This window comes from Rhinichthys klamathensis, unplaced genomic scaffold (genome assembly GCF_029890125.1).
Source record: "Rhinichthys klamathensis goyatoka isolate OS25496 unplaced genomic scaffold, OSU_Roscu_1.1 h1tg000133l_1, whole genome shotgun sequence".
NCBI classification, from domain to species: domain Eukaryota; kingdom Metazoa; phylum Chordata; class Actinopteri; order Cypriniformes; family Leuciscidae; genus Rhinichthys; species Rhinichthys klamathensis.
In genome coordinates, this window is record NW_026606668.1 from 3,083,639 (window position 1) to 3,103,713 (window position 20,075).

At 36.9% G+C, this 20,075-nt stretch overlaps 1 protein-coding gene and 1 long non-coding RNA gene across 2 annotated transcripts; both read right to left on the minus strand.

Moving 5' to 3' along the window:
* Positions 1–148: 148 nt before the first annotated feature.
* On the minus strand, positions 149–5,567 carry apela (apelin receptor early endogenous ligand). The gene is made up of 3 exons (XM_056256762.1): positions 5,207–5,567; positions 2,667–2,756; positions 149–524 (listed from the first exon to the last, which is right to left on the minus strand). The coding sequence occupies exons 1-2, from the start codon at positions 5,283–5,285 to the stop codon at positions 2,668–2,670; spliced, it is 168 nt and encodes a 55-aa protein (XP_056112737.1). The 5' UTR covers positions 5,286–5,567; the 3' UTR covers positions 149–524; position 2,667.
* A 6,296-nt stretch (positions 5,568–11,863) lies between these two features.
* On the minus strand, positions 11,864–18,660 carry LOC130089462 (uncharacterized). Its single transcript, XR_008807579.1, has 5 exons — positions 18,560–18,660; positions 18,173–18,293; positions 13,371–13,574; positions 12,234–12,362; positions 11,864–12,151 (listed from the first exon to the last, which is right to left on the minus strand). It is a non-coding gene; the product is annotated as an uncharacterized LOC130089462 (long non-coding RNA).
* Positions 18,661–20,075: the final 1,415 nt, after the last annotated feature.

The following is a 20,075-nucleotide window of genomic DNA, read 5'->3' on the forward strand; positions in this document are numbered from 1 at the left end:
ATTTTGGAAGCTGTCAATCAAAAATGGAACAATACAGTCTAGTGATCCCAGTATAAGACACTCTTTTTCCTCTTTTCATACAGTAGCAGCTTGTGAATTTGAAAGACTTTGACAAGCCGTATGGATTATAAGACACGTTGAGCCCAGGTGAAAAGACAATACACTTTTTATTTAATCAGGATAATAATAAAACATTTGAAGTGCATAACTTACATATAAACATTTCATCCAGTCCTTACTATTTACAATGGTTCTGGCAAACTCAAACTGATTGAGCGATGAGTTTTAGCGTGTCCTGTTGCAGTGGATCTCCCCATAACTTGTTCATTAACTTTCATAAAACAATACACCCCCTCTATACAGATGTGACTAACATGGCTTGGTTACAATATATGGGCGAATGAACAGCCCTCAGGGAGTCTGATATGAAACTTTTTCCATCCATTGCTGGTCTTTGGGTTTCCTAATGCTTGAAGAAGCATCATAAGGATAGCTGCGTAGAGGTTCCTCTAGAGTTGTAAAACCTGATGGAGAACAAAACAAAAAGTTTAAATCCACAATGCACGGCTATGGAATGGATATTTATGTGATCTTTGAGCAGCTTTTCTTTTAGACATTGATTCTATATATATATGTGTGTGTGTGTGTGTGTGTGTCTGTTTGTGTGTTTTGTTAACTCCAGACTAGCTCTGGCTCATTGTGTGGGGGTCACAGAGTAAAGGTTAAAGGTGACAACCTCTCCAGAGTGTCTGAAAACAGTAGGCGGCTCCGGTAGGCTGTCACAGTGAATGTGTGTCCCCTCAGATACAGTGTCACACATATCACCATTAACAACATGTGCTCATGGTTCAATGGTCGTGTCAAGATAAAGAAAACTAATATATATACAATGTAATTCATATTATAATACAATACATTGATACGATATAATTTACTAGATAAAAATGTACTTTAAAACACACTTCAAGTTCCTATGTTCTCTATTTATTTATGTTGGTTACAAATGGTTTTGGAAAACGTATATGCCATGTTCAACAAAAGTTTAAATTGAATGACCTGTGTGGTGTAAAAAGTCATTTTAAAAAGTGTATTATTTTAAGTTTTTTTATGAAGTTATTTTAAATATTTTATGATGGTGAAAGGTAAAGTGTTCAATGTGATATCAAGATATTTTGTTACAAGTATTAGAAAGAGTTATAAATAATTGGTTTATTTAAAATTCTAAATAATTTTGAGGGGTCAGGTGAATTTTTATGAAAGAACCGACTCTAAGTTGCTCTTTAAGTAACAAAAAGGCCTTTAGCAGCCAAAAAACTCACACACATGTTGGGTTTCCATGTTTTATGGGGACTTTCCATAGACATAATGATTTTTATACTGTACAAACTGTATATTCTGTCCCCTAACCCTAAGCCTACCCATCACAGAAAATGTATATATAGGCCTATGATTTTTTTAGCTGTTTTCCTCATGGGGACCAAAAAATTTCCCGACAAGGATTTCGGAAATTACTGTCTTTGAGAAGACATTTTCTCTCCATGACCTCACACACAAACTTCATTCACCCCTGTATCACCTTATGACCCCCTTGGTATGGTATTTGATATTTGATAATCCTCGTTTAGTATTTTCTCTTAAGTCTGACTACTTTTGTTTTATTTTATTTATTTTATTTTTTATTTTATCAGACGTTTTATTTAACAGGGAGAATACAGAATAACTTCACAGTACTGAGCCTCAGATGTTCTGTATATGCTTCTAACTGATATATAATTTGCACTAATTGCACTTTTGTCCTTGCTTATGCTTTCACTAAAAACCCAAGAAATACAACAACCAACAAACAATCTAAAATTCAAAACATTGAAAAAAATATTGAATTAATTAATGATCAAACAAATGATGATCACAAAAACAGTTTAAGCCTGTTTTTTTTATATAGCTATATTACATTTTTTTTATTATTCTGTCTATTAAATTCTATTGCTCAACCATTACATAACTGTACTCCCTTCACTGAAAAGGCCACCAGGTGTTTCTGAGGACTGGCATTACTAGGCGTCCCACCCAAGTTTTACAGTGTGTGTGGCAGATAGTTAAAATGGGTTGAATTTATGGGGGTAGGGCTTTTCTCGTCTGTCTGTGTGTCTCTGTGTGGCTATGTAGGTTTCCACTCTTTTGTGTGTGTGTGTGTGTATGTGTGGGTGGGTGTGGAGTGTTTGTGTTTACTCCCGGTCCAAGAGAAAGTCACACAGCTATAAAGATCCAATAATGTCCCAGCTCATTTAGTACAGGGTATTTAACCCAAAGTACCTCCGTCTGTTTCTGTTGAGGCTTAGGGCCCGCTAGATATCCGACAGGCGGATTGTTAATTAATCTGGCCGTCTTTTGTCCAGAACACAAACCCACAGATCACAATGGAGTGGTAAACACCATTCTCAAATGAAGTGCACGCACTTGTTAGTCAAGAATCAGTTTGTGTTGTCAAGGAGACACAAAAGTAAATTCGAGGTATTTCACGATTATTTGTCAGCAAATACATGCTAGGAATGTCAGAATTTAGATTTGCTAATGATGCTCCCCTTTGATAACTCTTTTTCAATATTTGCCCATTCCTCAGAGTAATAAAAGGGAATAAGTAGCCTGCATGTGAACTAAAGTCTCACCTTAAGGGAATGGTACTCTGGAGTGAAGAGGTAGACAACGCTTCTTTGGACAGTGGTGTCTGCGATATTTCCGCCTCAGGTTGAGAAAATCTGGAAAGGGGGGAAAATAAAACATTTGTCAGGACTATGAACTATTAACCTTAAGTTACTGTATATCAAGTCAAGTCACATTTATTTATATAGGGCTATATACAATACAGATTGTTTCAAAGCAGCCTTATTCGTTCAAAGGTATCTGGCCTTTAATAACGTTCCCAAAACGTTTGCACAAAAACATCTATCATTCATGAACCATTTTTTCTGAAACATTGGTTGGATGTTCGTCTAACATTTTTTAATGCTCCTAGGCCTACCTAATTGTTTCAGAATGTTGAGAAAACATTTAAAAGTAACAGTAAAAGTAACATTTAAAAGTAACAAATAATGTTTGCAAAATGGAATGTTCTCTTAATGTTCACATAACAAAAAACAAAACAAAAATAATATTTTAAAAAAATACGTTTTGAACATTAAGAAATAAAGTTTTCATAACTTAACGGGAACGTAATAAAAATGTTCTTAGAACATTTTTTGTTGGCTGGGTTCAATGTAGATTTTTTTTGTTGTTGTTGAATTTAATTCTGTGTGAATCTACGATCTACTGTGAAGATCAGTCTAAGAGAGATCAACAGTTTTCTTTTCCATATTGGTTGTAATATTGATAATTTGATATTTTGGGGGGGTTGGGGAGATGTAGGCTACTCCCCACCCCCCACCTCCCCACCCCACCCCACTCTCCCCAGATTGGGGTGTTACCTGAAATAAAATCTAAATGAATGGTCTCCCCAGTTGGTAACAAACAATCTGGAAGGCAATATAACAATCAGAGGTCTTGTGATAACGCTCATGTCACTTCCCTCCATAAGCAGCTATTAGATTCTCTCCCAGAGGCGCAAGGACAATGGCACGGTGCGCACGGGAGGAGAACCGGGCGCTTTTATATCTGCCTTTGACTAAAGCTATGCGAACTCCATGTACCTCCCTCTCTTTCTCTCTTTCACCGCAGTCACCCTATGCTAATGCATTATACCTATTGTGCTCAACATCATGACTAACAATGAACGCTGGTGCTTGATCGCCCACGGGCACCAGATTAATTGCGCATAGCCGCCACAGCAGCGGGAGATTAGAGTGTAGCTACTATACACGTAGGCTAAATTAGCCTACATTTAGTTATAGGAATAGGGCTATGCCTCAGCGTTTAGATAAAAGCAAAACTACCAAAATAGTAGGAAAATAAATTGGTCTCGCGCGTAATTGCGATTTATTCACAACCTATATACACGTGTAAAATGTATTCATATAGTCCTATTTAGTGTAGAATTGTCAACAACAAAAAAAAAACATTTATTTTCAAGTCAAGGGTCAAGTGTGGGCTTAGTGAAACCCAAGCTCATTTCTGGAGTTAAGACTGAACCTTTCAGAAGCGTCAAGCGCCACTTAAAATCCACTTAAAGCAGTGACCCTAAATCAGCCATGACTGCGCACAGACCACTAACCAGGACATAGGCCAACAATATCTTGGTTTACTAATGAGGTGACGTTTATCCATAGTGACTCACGGTATTGGATAAGTGAATGGGTAAACAGTTTGTGAGGTTTACTACAAACTTTCAGGTACCCGATAAGGCCTATTCAAAATGTTACAGTTACAGCATAATGCATATTTAGATTAAAATTTATTTTAAAAAGTAGGTAATTTGTCTTTAACTACTCCCCGTGAACAACAAGTCACTAACGATTGGCCTATTTGTTTTACAAACCTTCAGTACACAAAACTTTATATCGAGACGATAACTCAGTTTAATAGGCCGAAGTAGCCTAAATCAGATGTTGATTCAGTAACCGCTCTGAGGGGGAGCAGTTCGTCAGACTGATTCAAACCATTAAAAGAACCTGTTCATAAGAATCATTTGCGTGTGAATCTGTGGATCACAAACATTATTATTTTTTGCGTGATGTCTGCAATTAAAAAAAAATGTTGCCACTATTTCACTATAAAACTGGCTAATTTAGACCACAAGCTCACAGCTCGGGTAAATTGTTTGAGGTATCATTTTTGCTGTGGCTTCAGTCGGGTGCGGTGATTCAAATTCATTCAGTGGGAATAAGTTATTAGCGCTTGGTTTAGAGCGCGGAAAACCTCATTCCAATTTAGTAGTGCATCAAACCGATTCAACAGAATCACGTGTGATTCAATTCTATGATTTTCTGTAATTATAGGGATCTAATTAAATAAAGTTTACTTGATATTTTGAGCTAAAATCGTATAAATAAGTTAGAAACTTAAAATTGCAGGTAGGCTACATCAGCCAGCAAAAGCACTTAAAAGAAATCCTTACACTTGTTACTTTTTTTTCTTAATTTGCAAGTGTTTTGATCCAGTGCTACACCACACAACAGACTTGAGTTTTTGCATAACATCATTTTTGTCGATATTAAAATATTTTAATTAGCTGAATTAATATATTCTTTACCCCAAAAACCAGGTCTTGTGATACCTTGTTTCTCGGCGTTGGTGATGAACAGAACTGTCAGCAGCAGCAGCAGAAGGAGATACAGAGGATGGAAGAATCTCATGATGATGCTGTGTGAGGTTTGCGCAGACCCGAGTGTCCTCAGATGTGTCCGGTACCTTCGAGGGCAAATTCTGTGAATATGCCGATAACGGACTGTAGAAATCGTGTACAAATGTCTTTCGGTCTCAGTATTTTTTTCTCGGAGCTCATATAAGATTCAGTATTAAAGTGGATGCGGAGCTGCAGTCAGTTTTCACGCTCTCCAACTTTTCTAAAGTTTCAGATAGCGATATTCACTTTCTTCTCTCTCCTCATATGGATGTATAGGCTAGCTAGATGACCTGATGAGTGGGAATGTCCAGTCGAGACAATGTAGCTTCACCCCCTCTTTATACAGACAAGAGAGGGGGGGGGTTACAACAGAAGGAGGGGTGAAGACCTAAAACTGGGTGGGGACATGGACTTTGCAGATAGATAGATAGATAGATATAGATATAGACTGTAAGAAAATATATGACCAATAAGTTAAAACAGCATACTTTAACTCTTTAAAATAAGTTAATCAATTCTTTTTGTAAGTTATACAAGATTCAACTCATTTTTGAAGTAATTTTAATGTAATTTAAGTTGAAATAACTTAAATAGCCAAGTTGATTGTACTTAAAAATTTAACAGTAATTTAGATAGATATTTGATAGATAGATTTGAATTATTTTTATAATATTTATTTTTTAATAATTATTTAAGCATTGTTTAAACATTTAAACAAATATTAGAATTCAGACAAGTATAGAAAATAAAGCTATTTTTTTACATCAAATTTACAAATATTATGCCATCAAAAACATCCAAAAATAAATGCACAGCAGTATATTTAGACTATTTTCAGCTTTAACTGCAGACAGATTTTCATTGTGATGTTAGGCTTTTGGAACCCATTGTGTATTATGGATTAAAATATATATTTACATAATGGTGATAATAAATGTGCAGTTGAGTGTGTCTGTTTTTGGTTAGAGATTAGCACTGGTCAAAGAGGTGTGTGAATTATTGGCTGGCCTGGTCAGTTAAGTTTGTGTGTGTGTGTGTGGCCTGGTAAACCCTACGTTATGGGGACAAAATGTCCCCACAAGGATGGCAATATCCGAAATCCTTGTTCGTGTGGGGACATTTTTTGGTCCCCATGAGGAAATCAGCTTATAAATCATACTAAGTGATGTTGTTTGAAAATGTAAAAATGCAGAATGTTTCCTGTGATGGGTAGGTTTAGGGATAGGGGCAGTGTAAGGGAATAGAATATACAGTTTGTACAGTATAAAAATCATTATGTCTGTGGAAAGTCCCCATAAAACATGAAAACACAACATGTGTGTGTGTGTGTGTGTGTGTGTGTGTGTGTGTGTGTGTGTGTGTGTGTGTGTGTGTGTGTGTGTGTGTGTGTGTGTGTGTGTGTGTGTGTGTGTGTGTGTGTGTGTGTGTGTGTGTGTGTGTGAACGAGCTGTGAAGTGCTGATTATAGTGTAGCTGTTGGATCTATGAGCTCTCTCTTTACTAATGAGCTACTATTGTACTTCACTACCTAGAACAAAACCTCACAACAGGAGAGCCAGCCTGACACACACTTACACACTGGCCAAAGTCTGTTAAAGATAATGTTCACCTTCTTCATCAAAAGTATAGATTTACATGGTCTAATACTCATCGGCTTGACTTTTGCAGGCATAAAATGCTAGTAAATCACCATGGAAATAACCAAGGAATAGAGCGAAAAGACAACTCATAATGGCAGAGCATTATAATTAGAATTCATCACACAAAAGATAAATATAGTTTACATTAGGGGTTAAGCTAGGATTTAAATGGAGCCAGTGTTAATTCAGGAACACCCCTGTGTCATTTGCATGTAAACATCGCATTGAATGATGTATATATGCTCCCTTGAGCTCAAGTACAAATGTGGAAATTTTTTGTTGGAGACAAAGTTGCAAATACTATTTACCCTAAAACAGACTGAATAATGGAAGAGTCACTTTCTAATGGACAGAAAGAGTGAGTTTTAGCTCAGAATGGCTTTTCTTTGTGTGCATGTTATTGTTCAGTCATGATACTAAACTGGACAGATACCCTAGTGTGTTATGGATCCAGTATGGTAATGTTATTAGATTTACAGATACCCCATGTGTCTCTGTGCGCATGTGCGTTATAATGAGCCGGAGTCGTGAATGGCTTGGCTGTGCAAGACAATGCGTAAAACTAGTACAATATGCAAATAACATAGCAGCTCCATTAAGCAAACAAATGACAGTAAATATCAGATCGTTTGTGGGAGTATTTACGTGATTTAAGCAGGGTTTGGCTAATTGACATGAAGCTGAAATAAAATATAAATAGTCGATGAAAAACTTAAAGAAAATGAGAAATGTTGCCTTTGCAAAGTAACTGATGCAATGTGCTGGAGTAGATTTTACAGTGTGCTTGACATTTGCATTGTCATTAGAAGATCTTGACCAAACATGTATGCACCTCTTGATGGAAATAAATGTATTTGGGAATAAATGTTGTGATGTTATTTCCATCAAGAGGTGCATCAATTTTTGGTCAAGATATTTTGACAATGCAAGAGTCAAGCACTCTGTAAAGTCTCCTTCAGCACATCCCAAATACTTTCAATGAATTTAAGGTGTGGACTCAGAGGTGCCAATTCATGTGTGAAAATGATTCTTTAGCTCCCTCACAACCATTCTTTCACAATTTGAGCCTGATGAATCTTGAACATTGTCATCCTGGAATATGGCCATGATGTGTCTTCCTACATGGCTGTTTAAGAAATGAAAAGCTACACACATCAATTTACTGTTAGAACTGTTGCCTAACATATAACATTGCTTGAAACATAATCATTGCTGCAATAATGATCCAAGACTCCTAAGCATTTGACTATTTAAATCCAAACAGTGTATTTGTGTGTGAAAAAAAATCACAAAATTACCAAAAAAAATGTAAATACAATTTAAAATAAAGCTGTTTCAAAGTATGAATAAAAACTAATAGTGAATAAATAATACTAAAAAGTCACCTAACAAAGTGTGTAGAGAGATTTAGAGATAATAAGTGTGTGAGTGTGCCTTAGTTGACCTCTTGGAGTGTAAGTGTGTGTTTGAGTCCATAATGAAGTGCATATGTGTGCAAACCGAGTGTGTGAGCCATATGTGTGTCCACTCTTTGACCTTTCTCATGAGTGTGACCATTTATCTCAATTCTTCTTTGATATACTAGGCCTGTCATGGAGTTTTAGTGTGCTTTTTAGGTTGGTCTGATATAGTGCAGCTGTCATGGATGCTGCCCATCCTTATTAAAAATCCATTTGTGCCAACTGTGTGTGTGTGTGACTACACATCCTCTGAGCTTTTTTTTTCATGTCAATTAGGATTAGAACCCAGCATGTAACTAATGGACGAGGTGGACAGCCCGGTACTTCAGTCCAAAGACCAGCTTTATCTGACCCCATGTGAGTATGTGTGCATGTCTATTGATGTGTGTGCATACCCTTATTTATTGCTTTATAGCGTTTGCAAAAAATGTTCCTCACCAGTGCCATGCATTCAGTGTGTATGTCTTTTAATTCTCCCTGGTGATTCACATTGCCCCCTGCCACTTATTCCCTCAGTTTAAATATGCTAATGAAGTAGCATTCTTATTCGGAGCCACCTGGCATCCATGGAGACTGATACCTATAGACTAGAGCGCATGCATGAAAACACAGGCTTGGCGAAGATGTTGGGGTCAGTTTGCTCATTGACTCGTAATGAAATCACAGACGCAGCATGGTCTGGGTGGGTGTATGTCTGTGACTGTGTGTGTGTGTGTGTGTCGTAACGTTTGCTTTATTGGGGATTAGATGTCATTACTTGGATTAACTTGCCTCCTCAAATAATCCCTCTGCTTAGAGACGTGTGTTACTGACTCCACCCGCTCTACCGACACACACAATCCTGAGGAAGAAATTTAGATTCCTTAAAGTGTAATTTAAAAAATTAGTGTTTTAAAAAAAAAAAAAATAGTGCAACTGTTTAAATTTTCTATACATCACAGACAAAGCAACAAGTAGCAAAAGGTAGAGAGGAAGAATTTTCATATGGAACGTGCTGCTTGATATTTTCACACACACACACACACACACACACACACACACACACACACACACACACACACACACACACACTGACCTTAAAAACACCCCTGTCCCAGCAGGCAGAGGTCGAGTCCATCTTTCAGGAGCAAGAGCACATGATGTGTCAATCAGCAGATAGACACACATAAAAAAGTCTGGAAGGGCAGTGAGAAACTTTTGTGTCTTTTAAAATTCTGATGAAAATACTGATGCGCGCCCCTGAACAACACTGTAAAAAAAGAAAAAGGTGTTCGGGTACTTCAGAAAATGATGAATGAATAAAATTGCATGAAAGCAGGCCTATTTGAACTAATAAAATGTGGTACTTGTGGTACATCATTTAAATTTTTTTTTTCAGAGAAAGTTATCGTGTCAATGTGTCTAATTCTATTTATAAATGTATTCGATTATTAGATTATAATCAGGATATTTGAAAAGTAGTTAAGATTCTTTAACTGAACAGAAATTAGGTTTTTGTTTTTGGCCCAGCGCTGAGTTCAAAGTGAGAGTGTGATTGTTTGTGCCAAGTGCGTTTGTATAATATTGGTTCAGTGTAACAGGAAGTGTTATCAGTGTGGGGCTTTGTTGACTGTTGCAATAGCAGATAAGAGTGGCATTCCCCATAACCTTTCTTCCTCCAAAACTAGATTACTACCCTCCCTTTACAACACACACACGCACACACACCGAGAGACAATACCCCCTTCTGAAGTTTACAACTCCAAGTAGTTACTGCCAGGAAGCGCATACCCAAACTACTCCCCCAACATACTCCCTTCCTCCATCATACCCATGTAGGCTACTCATATATATATATATATATATATATGTATGTGTGTGTGTGTGTGTGTGTATATACATATATATACAAATACAGCTATATTATGAAATAATATAGAATATAGACTATATACAGTTCCCTTTTTAAAAAATACAAACATTTTAAAAAGCTGTAGACCAAAGAAGAGAAAATGCCTCTTTTGGCAAGTAGGTTGTAGGCCCTCTTCACATTTTGAATCTTAGAGAATGTCCGTATGTTGTTGCATGAAAGAATACCACTGTTAAGGAAAAGTAAGAATACAAAGAATTTGTAAGAAATGCTTGAGAATCAGTGGTTGGCATATTCATGTAAATAGTCAATGTACAGAGAATTTAAAAAAATGTCTAACTAATTTTTTTTTTACCAGTAGAGGGCGCCCCGTATTCTGTTTTCATTTCACAACCGAAATGACAATGAAAGTTTTGATTTTATGCAGCATGTCAGTTTTATCAGTAAAGGTTAATGAAACTGTATGGAACTCAACACAGTAGGATTTAAATATCAGAATGATATATTGTGAACTGTATTTCCTTTCTAAGTGTTACACTTGAAATTGTAACAAGAGCAGCACATGGTCATGAAACTGGACACCATGCAACCTCACTTTCCATATAGGCCTATAATTTGAGACAATGTAATCTAGATGAGTGGATTTTAATGTCATGTAAACATTTTAAGATTAAGGGCATATAGGAACATACTGAGTGCATCTAATGCACTGTCATTTTCAAGATCCTTCAATGGTCATAATCCAGAGTTAGCAGTTAGTTAGCAGATCTTTATATCCAAAGTGACTTACAAGACTAATTACAGGGGTAGTTGTCCTGCAGCACAGTGGTGTTAACTGCCTTGCTTAAGGGCACAGTAATGGCTCATATTACCTGAACCAACAATTTTGTAGAAATTTTCAGCACAACTCTTTCATACTGAAAATGTTATTTTATTACTGGCCAAAATATATTTGAAACATGGATATAAGTTGCAAACCGCATGGTTGATTACATACAATTTCCTACTTATATTTACACTGTATGGTTCAAATATATTTTAAAACACATTATAAAATGTTCTACAGGGAGCAATAAAACTGTCCAAAACACTGGACATTTTTGGGCCCATGAGGGAAACAGCTTATAAATAAAACTAAATGATGATTTTTATTTTTTTTTAATATAAAAATGCAGAAGTTTTCTGTGAGGTTGTGTTTAGGGGTAGGTTTAGGGTTTGATACAACATACAGTTTGTACAGTATAAAGAAATCATTATGTCTATGGAAAGTCCCCATAAAACAACATGGAAACCCAACATGTGTATGAGACAATAATTCTCATTTTTATTTTGAAATATATAAAATTTGTGGAAAAATAAATAAATAACTAAAAAGGCATTAAATAAAAATATATAATATAATATATATTTTTTCACAAAATACATTCAGCAATATATTTTCCTATGTTAACAGCCATAAGCTACCTCCACCCAGAAATTTTAGATGCAGTTTGCCCAAAATGCATAATGTGTATAAAAAAAAAAAAAAAAAATTAAGGCTCCACCAGAAAAGAATTACAAATGTTAAGCAGATTTAGGTGGGGAAACGGGTGGGGTTTTGATTTCAATAAATCCTCTTTACCTTTCTTTACTGGTTACTTACTGGGGTAATACATTAAAGCCAATCAGAAACAGCTGAGAGAAATCGCATGTGTCTTGAGGGTGAACTGAAGTCTATTTTCAGTCTCAGAGTTCTTCAAACACAGTTTGTCAGCCGATTAACTGCATTTGGTGAGCCAGGCCTTTTATCCAATGAGCACCAACAGAGAGATTCTGTATGTCTATGAAATGTGTTCATGGTATCTCTTGATTGGCTTTGGTTACAACTCTTTTTTTATTTGAGTTGTTCTTTTGTTGTGTTATCCTCTGTCCTGTCTGAGTGTAGTCATCTATGGGACACACGTATAGACTTTAGGTGACATTTTCATTTAGTAAATGTTTGTGTGTTTGGGTGAGTGGATACATGTTTACCTTGATGGTCTGTATTATGTGTGTAGACTGCAGCCAGGCCAAATAAGCACATGACAGTAAAAGCAATGACGATGAAGACCAACTCAAACCCTGAAAATAGAAGATCCATAACACACACACACTTCCACCCTTACACACAGAGAGAAAGAGAGAGACAAATGCATTATAAAATATGATTACAGAGCATTAAGCAGTTCATTATTTCTCTCAAAAAGGTTTTAAAAGTGAATGTAGAAAAACAATAATAAGTGTCAAAAACTGAAGCAGCTGTGATATGCAGGGCCCTTAAGACTTAAATGCAAGATTGATTGAACAGGGTAAATCCATTAACAAGTACTCAGAATCAATAAACTACATTTAGATGTGCAGTTGTGTTGATGAATAAAGCAAAAGACTGTAGAAGCACCTTAAAAGATAGAGCTAAAAAAACCTACAAATTAATGCAAAGAGATAATGGTTTTTAATGTTGCAGGGCCATGATTAGTAAAAATGTCCAAATTTGGTAAAAGTAGCCTATTACATGAAGATCATAACTTTTTGATATGAAACATCCACAAACTTAAATTACAGTGTTATCCAGGGTTATTAACTAAAAGTTAAAATAATTAAAAAAACTAAAACTGAAATAAAAAAATAATTTAAAAATAACTATATGGACATTAAAAAACTAATACAAATTTGAAAAGCACAACAAAATTACTCAAACTAAAAACTAATTAAAAATATTATGTTACAGTATCGCAATGATATCACTAATACAAATGGTGTCATCATCAAAAAAACGTCTATTTCATTGACTTTTAATTAGTTATTGCATATTATGCAAAATGTATTCTTCTGAAGTCAGCATTTTCTTTTATAGGGCCTTAATATTGTGTGTAGAGGAGAAAAATGGATTTAAATACCTTGTTTTGCTTGCTTTCAAAAGGGTTCAACCCATCGCACCTCATTCCATTTATACCACACACAGTATGAAACATGCTTGTGCGTTCGAGACTTTTACAAGCTTCTCACACAGAGCAATCAATGTCCACTTCTTCCTGCTTCCTTACTGCTGGCTATAAACCGTGTCAACGTTAAACCCACTCATACTTAAGGTATACCTACAGACGTACACTTGCTGCCTTTATTGTTTACCTGAGTTAGCAACCGGATCCAGTCCAGGTGATGAGGTTTCAAGCGCAATAAAGATAGCAGCATACTGGTCAAGTTATGTGTACAGCACCACTCATCATATTTGATCCTGGATTGACCACGTTGCATGAAATCAGTCTTGATTGGCCTGCAGGTGGATTTAGACGATGAGTGGCTCCTCAAATCTTTCTTTGATGTCTTCACTGCCTTTGTTATAAGAAGAGGACAAACCAAGAATGCCAAGTCACATTTGAAACTAGTTGAACCCGTTTTTGTTACTCAAGGGGAATTCTTATGCTAAAGGCAAATAGGCCTACTGCAATAGGCTAGGGATCTCAAAAAATTAAACGTTCTCGGGGCGTGGCGTGTCCGCTTTGCGATAATGAAAATAGCCCATTTGAATTAAAAAAACTGTTACGAAAATTAGTCTTGACAAATAAAAATATGAAATGAAAATATGACTAGAAAAATAACACTGCTAGATTATCAATAATGCAATGTTTTCGAAGGAATAATTGCTGCATGTGAAGCTCAAAAAAAAAAAAAAAAAAACCCGAACAGGTGATCTATATGCTAGTTATTGCCAAAATATGACGTGAAAAAATAAAACCGCTGGATTATTAATAATCAATGCTTTTGAAAAAGAAACATCTAAAAGGAACATGACTGTCTCCAATACTAATAGGTAAAATCGACTATTATCGCATTGTTGAAAATAATCCAGTTACAAATAGATTGAGTCACTAGATCTGCGCGCAGTGCTCGGAAACCACCAGCCGCAGTCGCTTTACAGTGAATTACCCATTTCTATGGACAAATTGCATGGAAAATAGCGGAGGACACAGATTCGGGCTGCTGCTGGAAAGGTTAGGTACATATGATCCAAGTTCTCCGAAACATGACTTTATATTTATTAGCGCTTCAAACTAAATCATAGCGTTTACTGATGCCCTGTCGGCCTTTGACAGATCATGCGTGTGCTGTTTATTGCTTCTGGCACGTGTTTTCCTCAGCAAATAACTTACATTTTATGCTTATATCTTTATTTGTAAATGTTAGAAAGTCCCGTGAATATTTCAGTTTTGCATGTTCTGACAACAAACTTCGCAGACTACAATGAACGAGCGCGAGTGGGCGCATGCGCGTCAAACAGCAGGAGAGAACTCTGTATCATTCTAAATTCTGAATCAATTCTGAATTCTAAATCAAATGCACATTTTGCTAAAATATATATATATATATTAGCCTAATAAGCCTATATATAGAAATTGAGTGGGCTTAAAATTCTACAGGTTTAATCATATTTATGAGAGCGCTCAGCTGCTGAGGTCAGAGATTTCTAGTCTGCTATAAAGCCCCTAATAGGACTGGTCCTGCTGGCAGAGCGCAAGAGCCGTTACAGCCATTCTACAGCTGTTACCTTTTAGCGCCGACGAAGGATGGTGGCTTGCACCCTATTGGTAAAGTTCCTGCAGGGAATCAGCACGCTTTTCTGTTTATTCACTGTCAGCCAGGGACAACGCGTACGATAGCAGCTCACGTTCCTGTAACATATTCTCTGACTGCACCATGGCAAGCCAGTCATCTAAATAATTCAGGATGCGCATTCCCTTTGCTTATAGCAAGGACATAGCAGCATCAACACATTTTGTGAATGTTTTTGGGGCCAGAGACAGACCGAAGGGGAGGACAGTGAACTGGTACGCCACGCCATTGAATGAAAATGCTGCGGGGCTATCTGAATATGAAAAAAAGCATCTTTCAGGTCCACCGAAATAAATCAATCTTCCGGACGAATCTACTCGAGAATCAGCTTCTTTTTTGATCATTTTGAACTCAGACAATACAGCCTACATACATGCACAAATCTAAAAAATCATACATAAACCACTACGGTGGTGTCCAGTCCAGACCACTGTACAGGTTGGTAGAGCCTCGATCCTGTTATGGTTCCGTCCTCTTGCCGGTCCGGGCAGTACATGTCCCCGGCCGATTAAACCAGGGCTCAGACTTGCTATCGAGGGCAGAGTAGTCCACGGAGAATGGAGATGGTTTCGCTCGGACATTTAACGGCGTACACATACACGCGGAATCACTCGGACGTTTAATGGCGTAGACATACACGCAAAAGATTTCGGCGTGGACATACACGCGGATAGCTCAAAATGCGTATAGATAACACGCCACTTGAATTGAAAGTGGCGTGTATGTTTACGCAAAGTCATGATGTCATGTTGCGGAGGTGGACCTCTTTAAATCAGCAGAGAATGCGCATTACCTGCTGTTCTGTGCGCTGACACAGGCCCTAGGGGTGGATGTGCTTGCCCATCGCTAGCCAGAAACCCGCAAGTATGCCTTCCCATCAGTAAAGATTATGGTAGGCCTAGTGAGCAAAATCAGGGAGGAACAAGAGTCGGGAGTAGCCGAGGTGGCCTACCAGCCATGGTTCTTGAACATGGCAGAACTGCTGACTGCTCCCCCCTGACCAATCCCGGCAATTTGGCATCCCAATTTGGCTGTCCTAGATTTTCATGTCTGGCAGCGCCGGGTGATTTCATGTTGGCCTACCAGCTATCACCAGCATTAAAGACACCGTATAAGGCAGAAATATTTATATGCGATGCAAAAGACTATGTGCGCTAAACATTACGAGTAAACATGGTAAATACGACCGCTTGAAGAAATCAACAAATCTATCACAATCGTGTATTTATTTCATCTCTCAGTACATCTCGTCTCTTTATACTGGACTGTCTGATATTCATATAGCTCTGCATGTCATAAAATAAAGCAAGTCCGATTTTTCGGGAGATTCCTCTGTTTCTGTTATTATTGTAAACCTGTGGTAAAACATTGATTGTTTGGGTTATAAATCTTTAAGTAAACAACAAAAATGGCAACAAACAGTTGCTTTTATCATGTTCGTTTCGCGATCTCGCTAGTTTCCAGTGATTTCTTTCTGATTAGTTTTCTGATAAAACTTCCATTTTTTTGGTGAAATTAATGGTTTGTGTGAAAAAAAAGCTAGTAGCCCAGCAAAAAAAAGCAGTTTAGGCACCTCTCGCTCTGGCTTTTTCTGCACAGTGTTATGCTTTTGTTGTTGCTGTTACAAACTATGGTAGTCACTGCCAACCACCTTTATTCTGTTCACCAGCGTATATTCTTGAGAGTATTAAGTGTTGCTTGTTTGTCGCTTCCGAAACCTTCATGCTTATACTGCTAAGCATGATAGTTTTTCTCAACTAGGTTTGGTGAGCAGAGCACCCTGTTTTTTTGCACTTGTTGCACTTGGCATCAGTATGGCCCTTGCCCTGCAGGGTTGGTATAATTATTTTCTATGTAAACGTGCTAGACAGACATCTTTGATAATTGCACTTGCGTCTCGCTCAAGAGAGCCGCATGTTTAGAAAGCTATTTAAATTTAAAAGAAGTTCAACTTTTAAAAAACTAAAAAACTTTATGGGGTTTTTCTTTTTCCATTCTACAGCATCTCATGTTTTTAAACGCAAAAAAGTACTCTGCGTGATTGGTGCTTCGGCTCTTTGTATTAAACAAATGCATTAATAGATGATGGTTTATAAATGTTTTACGCAATTTATATTTGATTTATAAAAGTTATAAATCACTTTTTACAGACAGTCATGTTATTTCATTGCCTTGAATAAAAATGTAATGCGGTGCATTATTATTTTGCTCATTGCGCCCTCTTGTGGCTCCAGGAGACAAGCCAAAAGCTTTTTTTTCCCCTAACTGAAATTATGCCATTTAAAGCTGCAGTCCGTAACTTTTTTGGGTTAAAAATTATCCAAAATAATTTTTTGAGCAAGTACATAACCAGCCAGTGTTCAAAACTATCTAGCTTGCCGTAGCTCGATTCAAAACGGTAAGCTTGTAATAATGTTTTCTAATTCCGGTGGTTCTGGTGGATTTCCGCGGGAAATTGGAGCATGTCTTTTCGTCATAACGTCACATTTGTACACATAAAGAAGGAGTCTCGGCTAGTTTAAGTTATATTGCGGATGAGGATGTTGGAGGTGGAGATTTATAGCCTTTTCTCACAGCACTTGTTATAATTAAACTTGGCGGATCCAGAAAGGTTCAAACGACAATTACCAGCGACAACTGGAGATTCACCCGTTGTAAAATGCAAAAGACTTTGGACTTTGGAGTGGCTACCGAAAAAAAGAGACTGCAACCGGACCATGCGAAAACAAATATCTGAAGGGCATTTAATGTATTCACGCAATGCTGATGTTGTTAACATTAACAATTTGAGAACAAAGTATAATTTGCACGGTTTGACGTGATATGATAAGTGATCGTTAGATTTAATCAGCGCGATTTACTGCAATGCTTTTTTTCCTTTAGTTGGTCAGAACAAAAGTGGATGTTACTTACTTGTTCAGATGACATTTTCCGGTGAAAATTCTTATGTTGGTCATACTTCCAAAAAGTAGAGTCTGTGATTCTGAATGACAGTATCGACACCGGCGCGGTGACTGACAGCTACACATTCTCCTCAAAACATTGGATTCATCCGCGCAGTGCCGGGGCACAACCCACGTAAAGTTGATAATTCCGCGAATAACTGCAATTGCAGATTTCGAACAGAGACGGCGACAAAGAGGAAAAACTACGGACTGCAGCTTTAAATTCGAATATAATTTTTATATTTTTGGCTAATTGCATGGAAACCAATGCAGGTCTGTTTGACCCACAACACAAAAGTTGTACCCAGTTTTTTAACACCACATTAGGATTAATGAACCATGTGTAATAGCATTGTTTATGTGTGTTGGTCATACCTGTAGTGTGCACACATCTCTCTTGTATTAGGCCATGCAGGGTAAAGAGACTGAACACTACCAGAGAGAAGAGAATAGTGTAAAACTCCATCTCAGTGAAGGGAGAGGCCATCTGCTCCGGCTGAACGAGCAAACACAAACTCATTGCAAAATCAGGGCATCACTGATACCTCAGCACCACTGTGGCAGAAATACTATAGCAATACTGGTACAGTATCAAAATAACTCCACTGACATCATCTTGTTCATCTGAGCTCAAACTGCACAAATCTAAATTAGCAACACTACAATCAAAACGCTCCAGCACTTGTACAAATGTTTGGATTACGACAACACATGACCAGGGATGCAAAACACACATATTTAGTTATAAAACTCCTTACTTACATGGACTGCCGCACATAAAGGCATCCACTTTGAAGTCTCTGTACATTGTTTTTTTTATTAGGTTGTGCGTGTGCACCTGTTTGTATACAGTCGATACTGTAATATGATGAGGGGGTAACCACAATGAGTGGCTCATATTGCATGGTGAGATTAACTAACTACGGTTCTACCCTAGATACCAGATACAAATGAAAGTAGGGGTTAAACTCTGTCATGAAATCCCAGCCTGACTGTCCTGCTGTGCCTATGTTTGTATGTCAGTGCATATTTTGAATGAATGAATGAATCATTCATGGGTGGATGAATGAATGAATGTATGGGCTTTTGTTCTTTATTGACTAGTAATTTAGCAATCACTTTATTTAATGGAGCATGTATAATTTAACAAAACCAAACATTTAATCACCTTTTTATTGTTCTGCTGTACAAACAACGTAGTCAAGTCTTGTCTCCCATAAATATACTTTTTGACCAAATATTTCCTTGGTGAGAAATGAGAATACAAAATATCTTGTTGGTCAATGCTGGTTTATGCTGCTAGTCTTCATGTGCCCACTTTTCATAAATGATTGCGGTATATGCATGTTCCAAATCTTATCTCACTCTCATCTTGATTATTTATTAAATATTTATTACATTTTTTTTTTTGAAGTATTTGGGGTTTGTTTATTTTGGATGAACGTCTTGTCTTGTTTTACATATGAGCTTTTGTGTTGGTAAATACCTTCAGATGCCTGATAAGTGATTAAGAGTCCTTGTTCTACTAGAGGTTTATAAAGTTATAGCACACATACACTATTATCTACACAGGGGTGCACAGTCCTTGCTCTCACACCTGCCTGTAACTTTCAATTGAACTTGAAGACCTTGACTCTTCTGAGTTCCCAGGAGAAAGAGTGAACACCCCTTATTTAGAACTTGAAAATAGTCTGTGAATGGATCTGGCTTCTCTTTTTTTTCAGGATATTATTGTAGGCCTATAATAATAATAAGTATGTTGTGCAAAACAAACAAACAATTAGAGATTTATTTTTAAAAGATTTATTCAATACAATTTTGGATGTTTTTTAATAATTAATAAAATGATTATCTCTTTCACAGAATTCACATGCAATTGACTCCTTTTGAATAAAACAGTCTTTTATGGATTATTTAATGTTTTTTTTCTCTTTCATTTTTCCTTTTTTTATCTCACCAAACAATCAATGCAGTGCATGTGTATTCGACATCAAATAGGGATGTGCGAGACTAGTCGACATTGCAATTAGTCGTTTACATGAACTCTTTTTTGCACATTTATGTTTTTCTTAATATTTTTACAAAGGCAACGATCAAAGTACTGTCATGTTAATGTTACTGTATAATGCATTTTATATCTGCAGAAAACAAAATCATTTTATTTTTACCTCAGAGCTCTGACTTTGCACGCCTTGTCACACGTAGGGCTCAGAGAAATGTCCACTCAGAAGACGAGCAAGGTGAGGGAGTGTTTTGACTTTAGAAGAAAACAATCTGA

Excerpts from the sequence above, each read along its gene's own strand:
- apela (XM_056256762.1), bottom strand. The coding sequence starts at position 5,285 with ATGAGATTCTTCCATCCTCTGTATCTCCTTCTGCTGCTGCTGCTGACA. Across the intron at positions 2,757-5,206 it reads CACCAACGCCGAGAAACAAG|ATTTTCTCAACCTGAGGCGG; the intron begins GTATCACAAGAC and ends CCCCCTTTCCAG.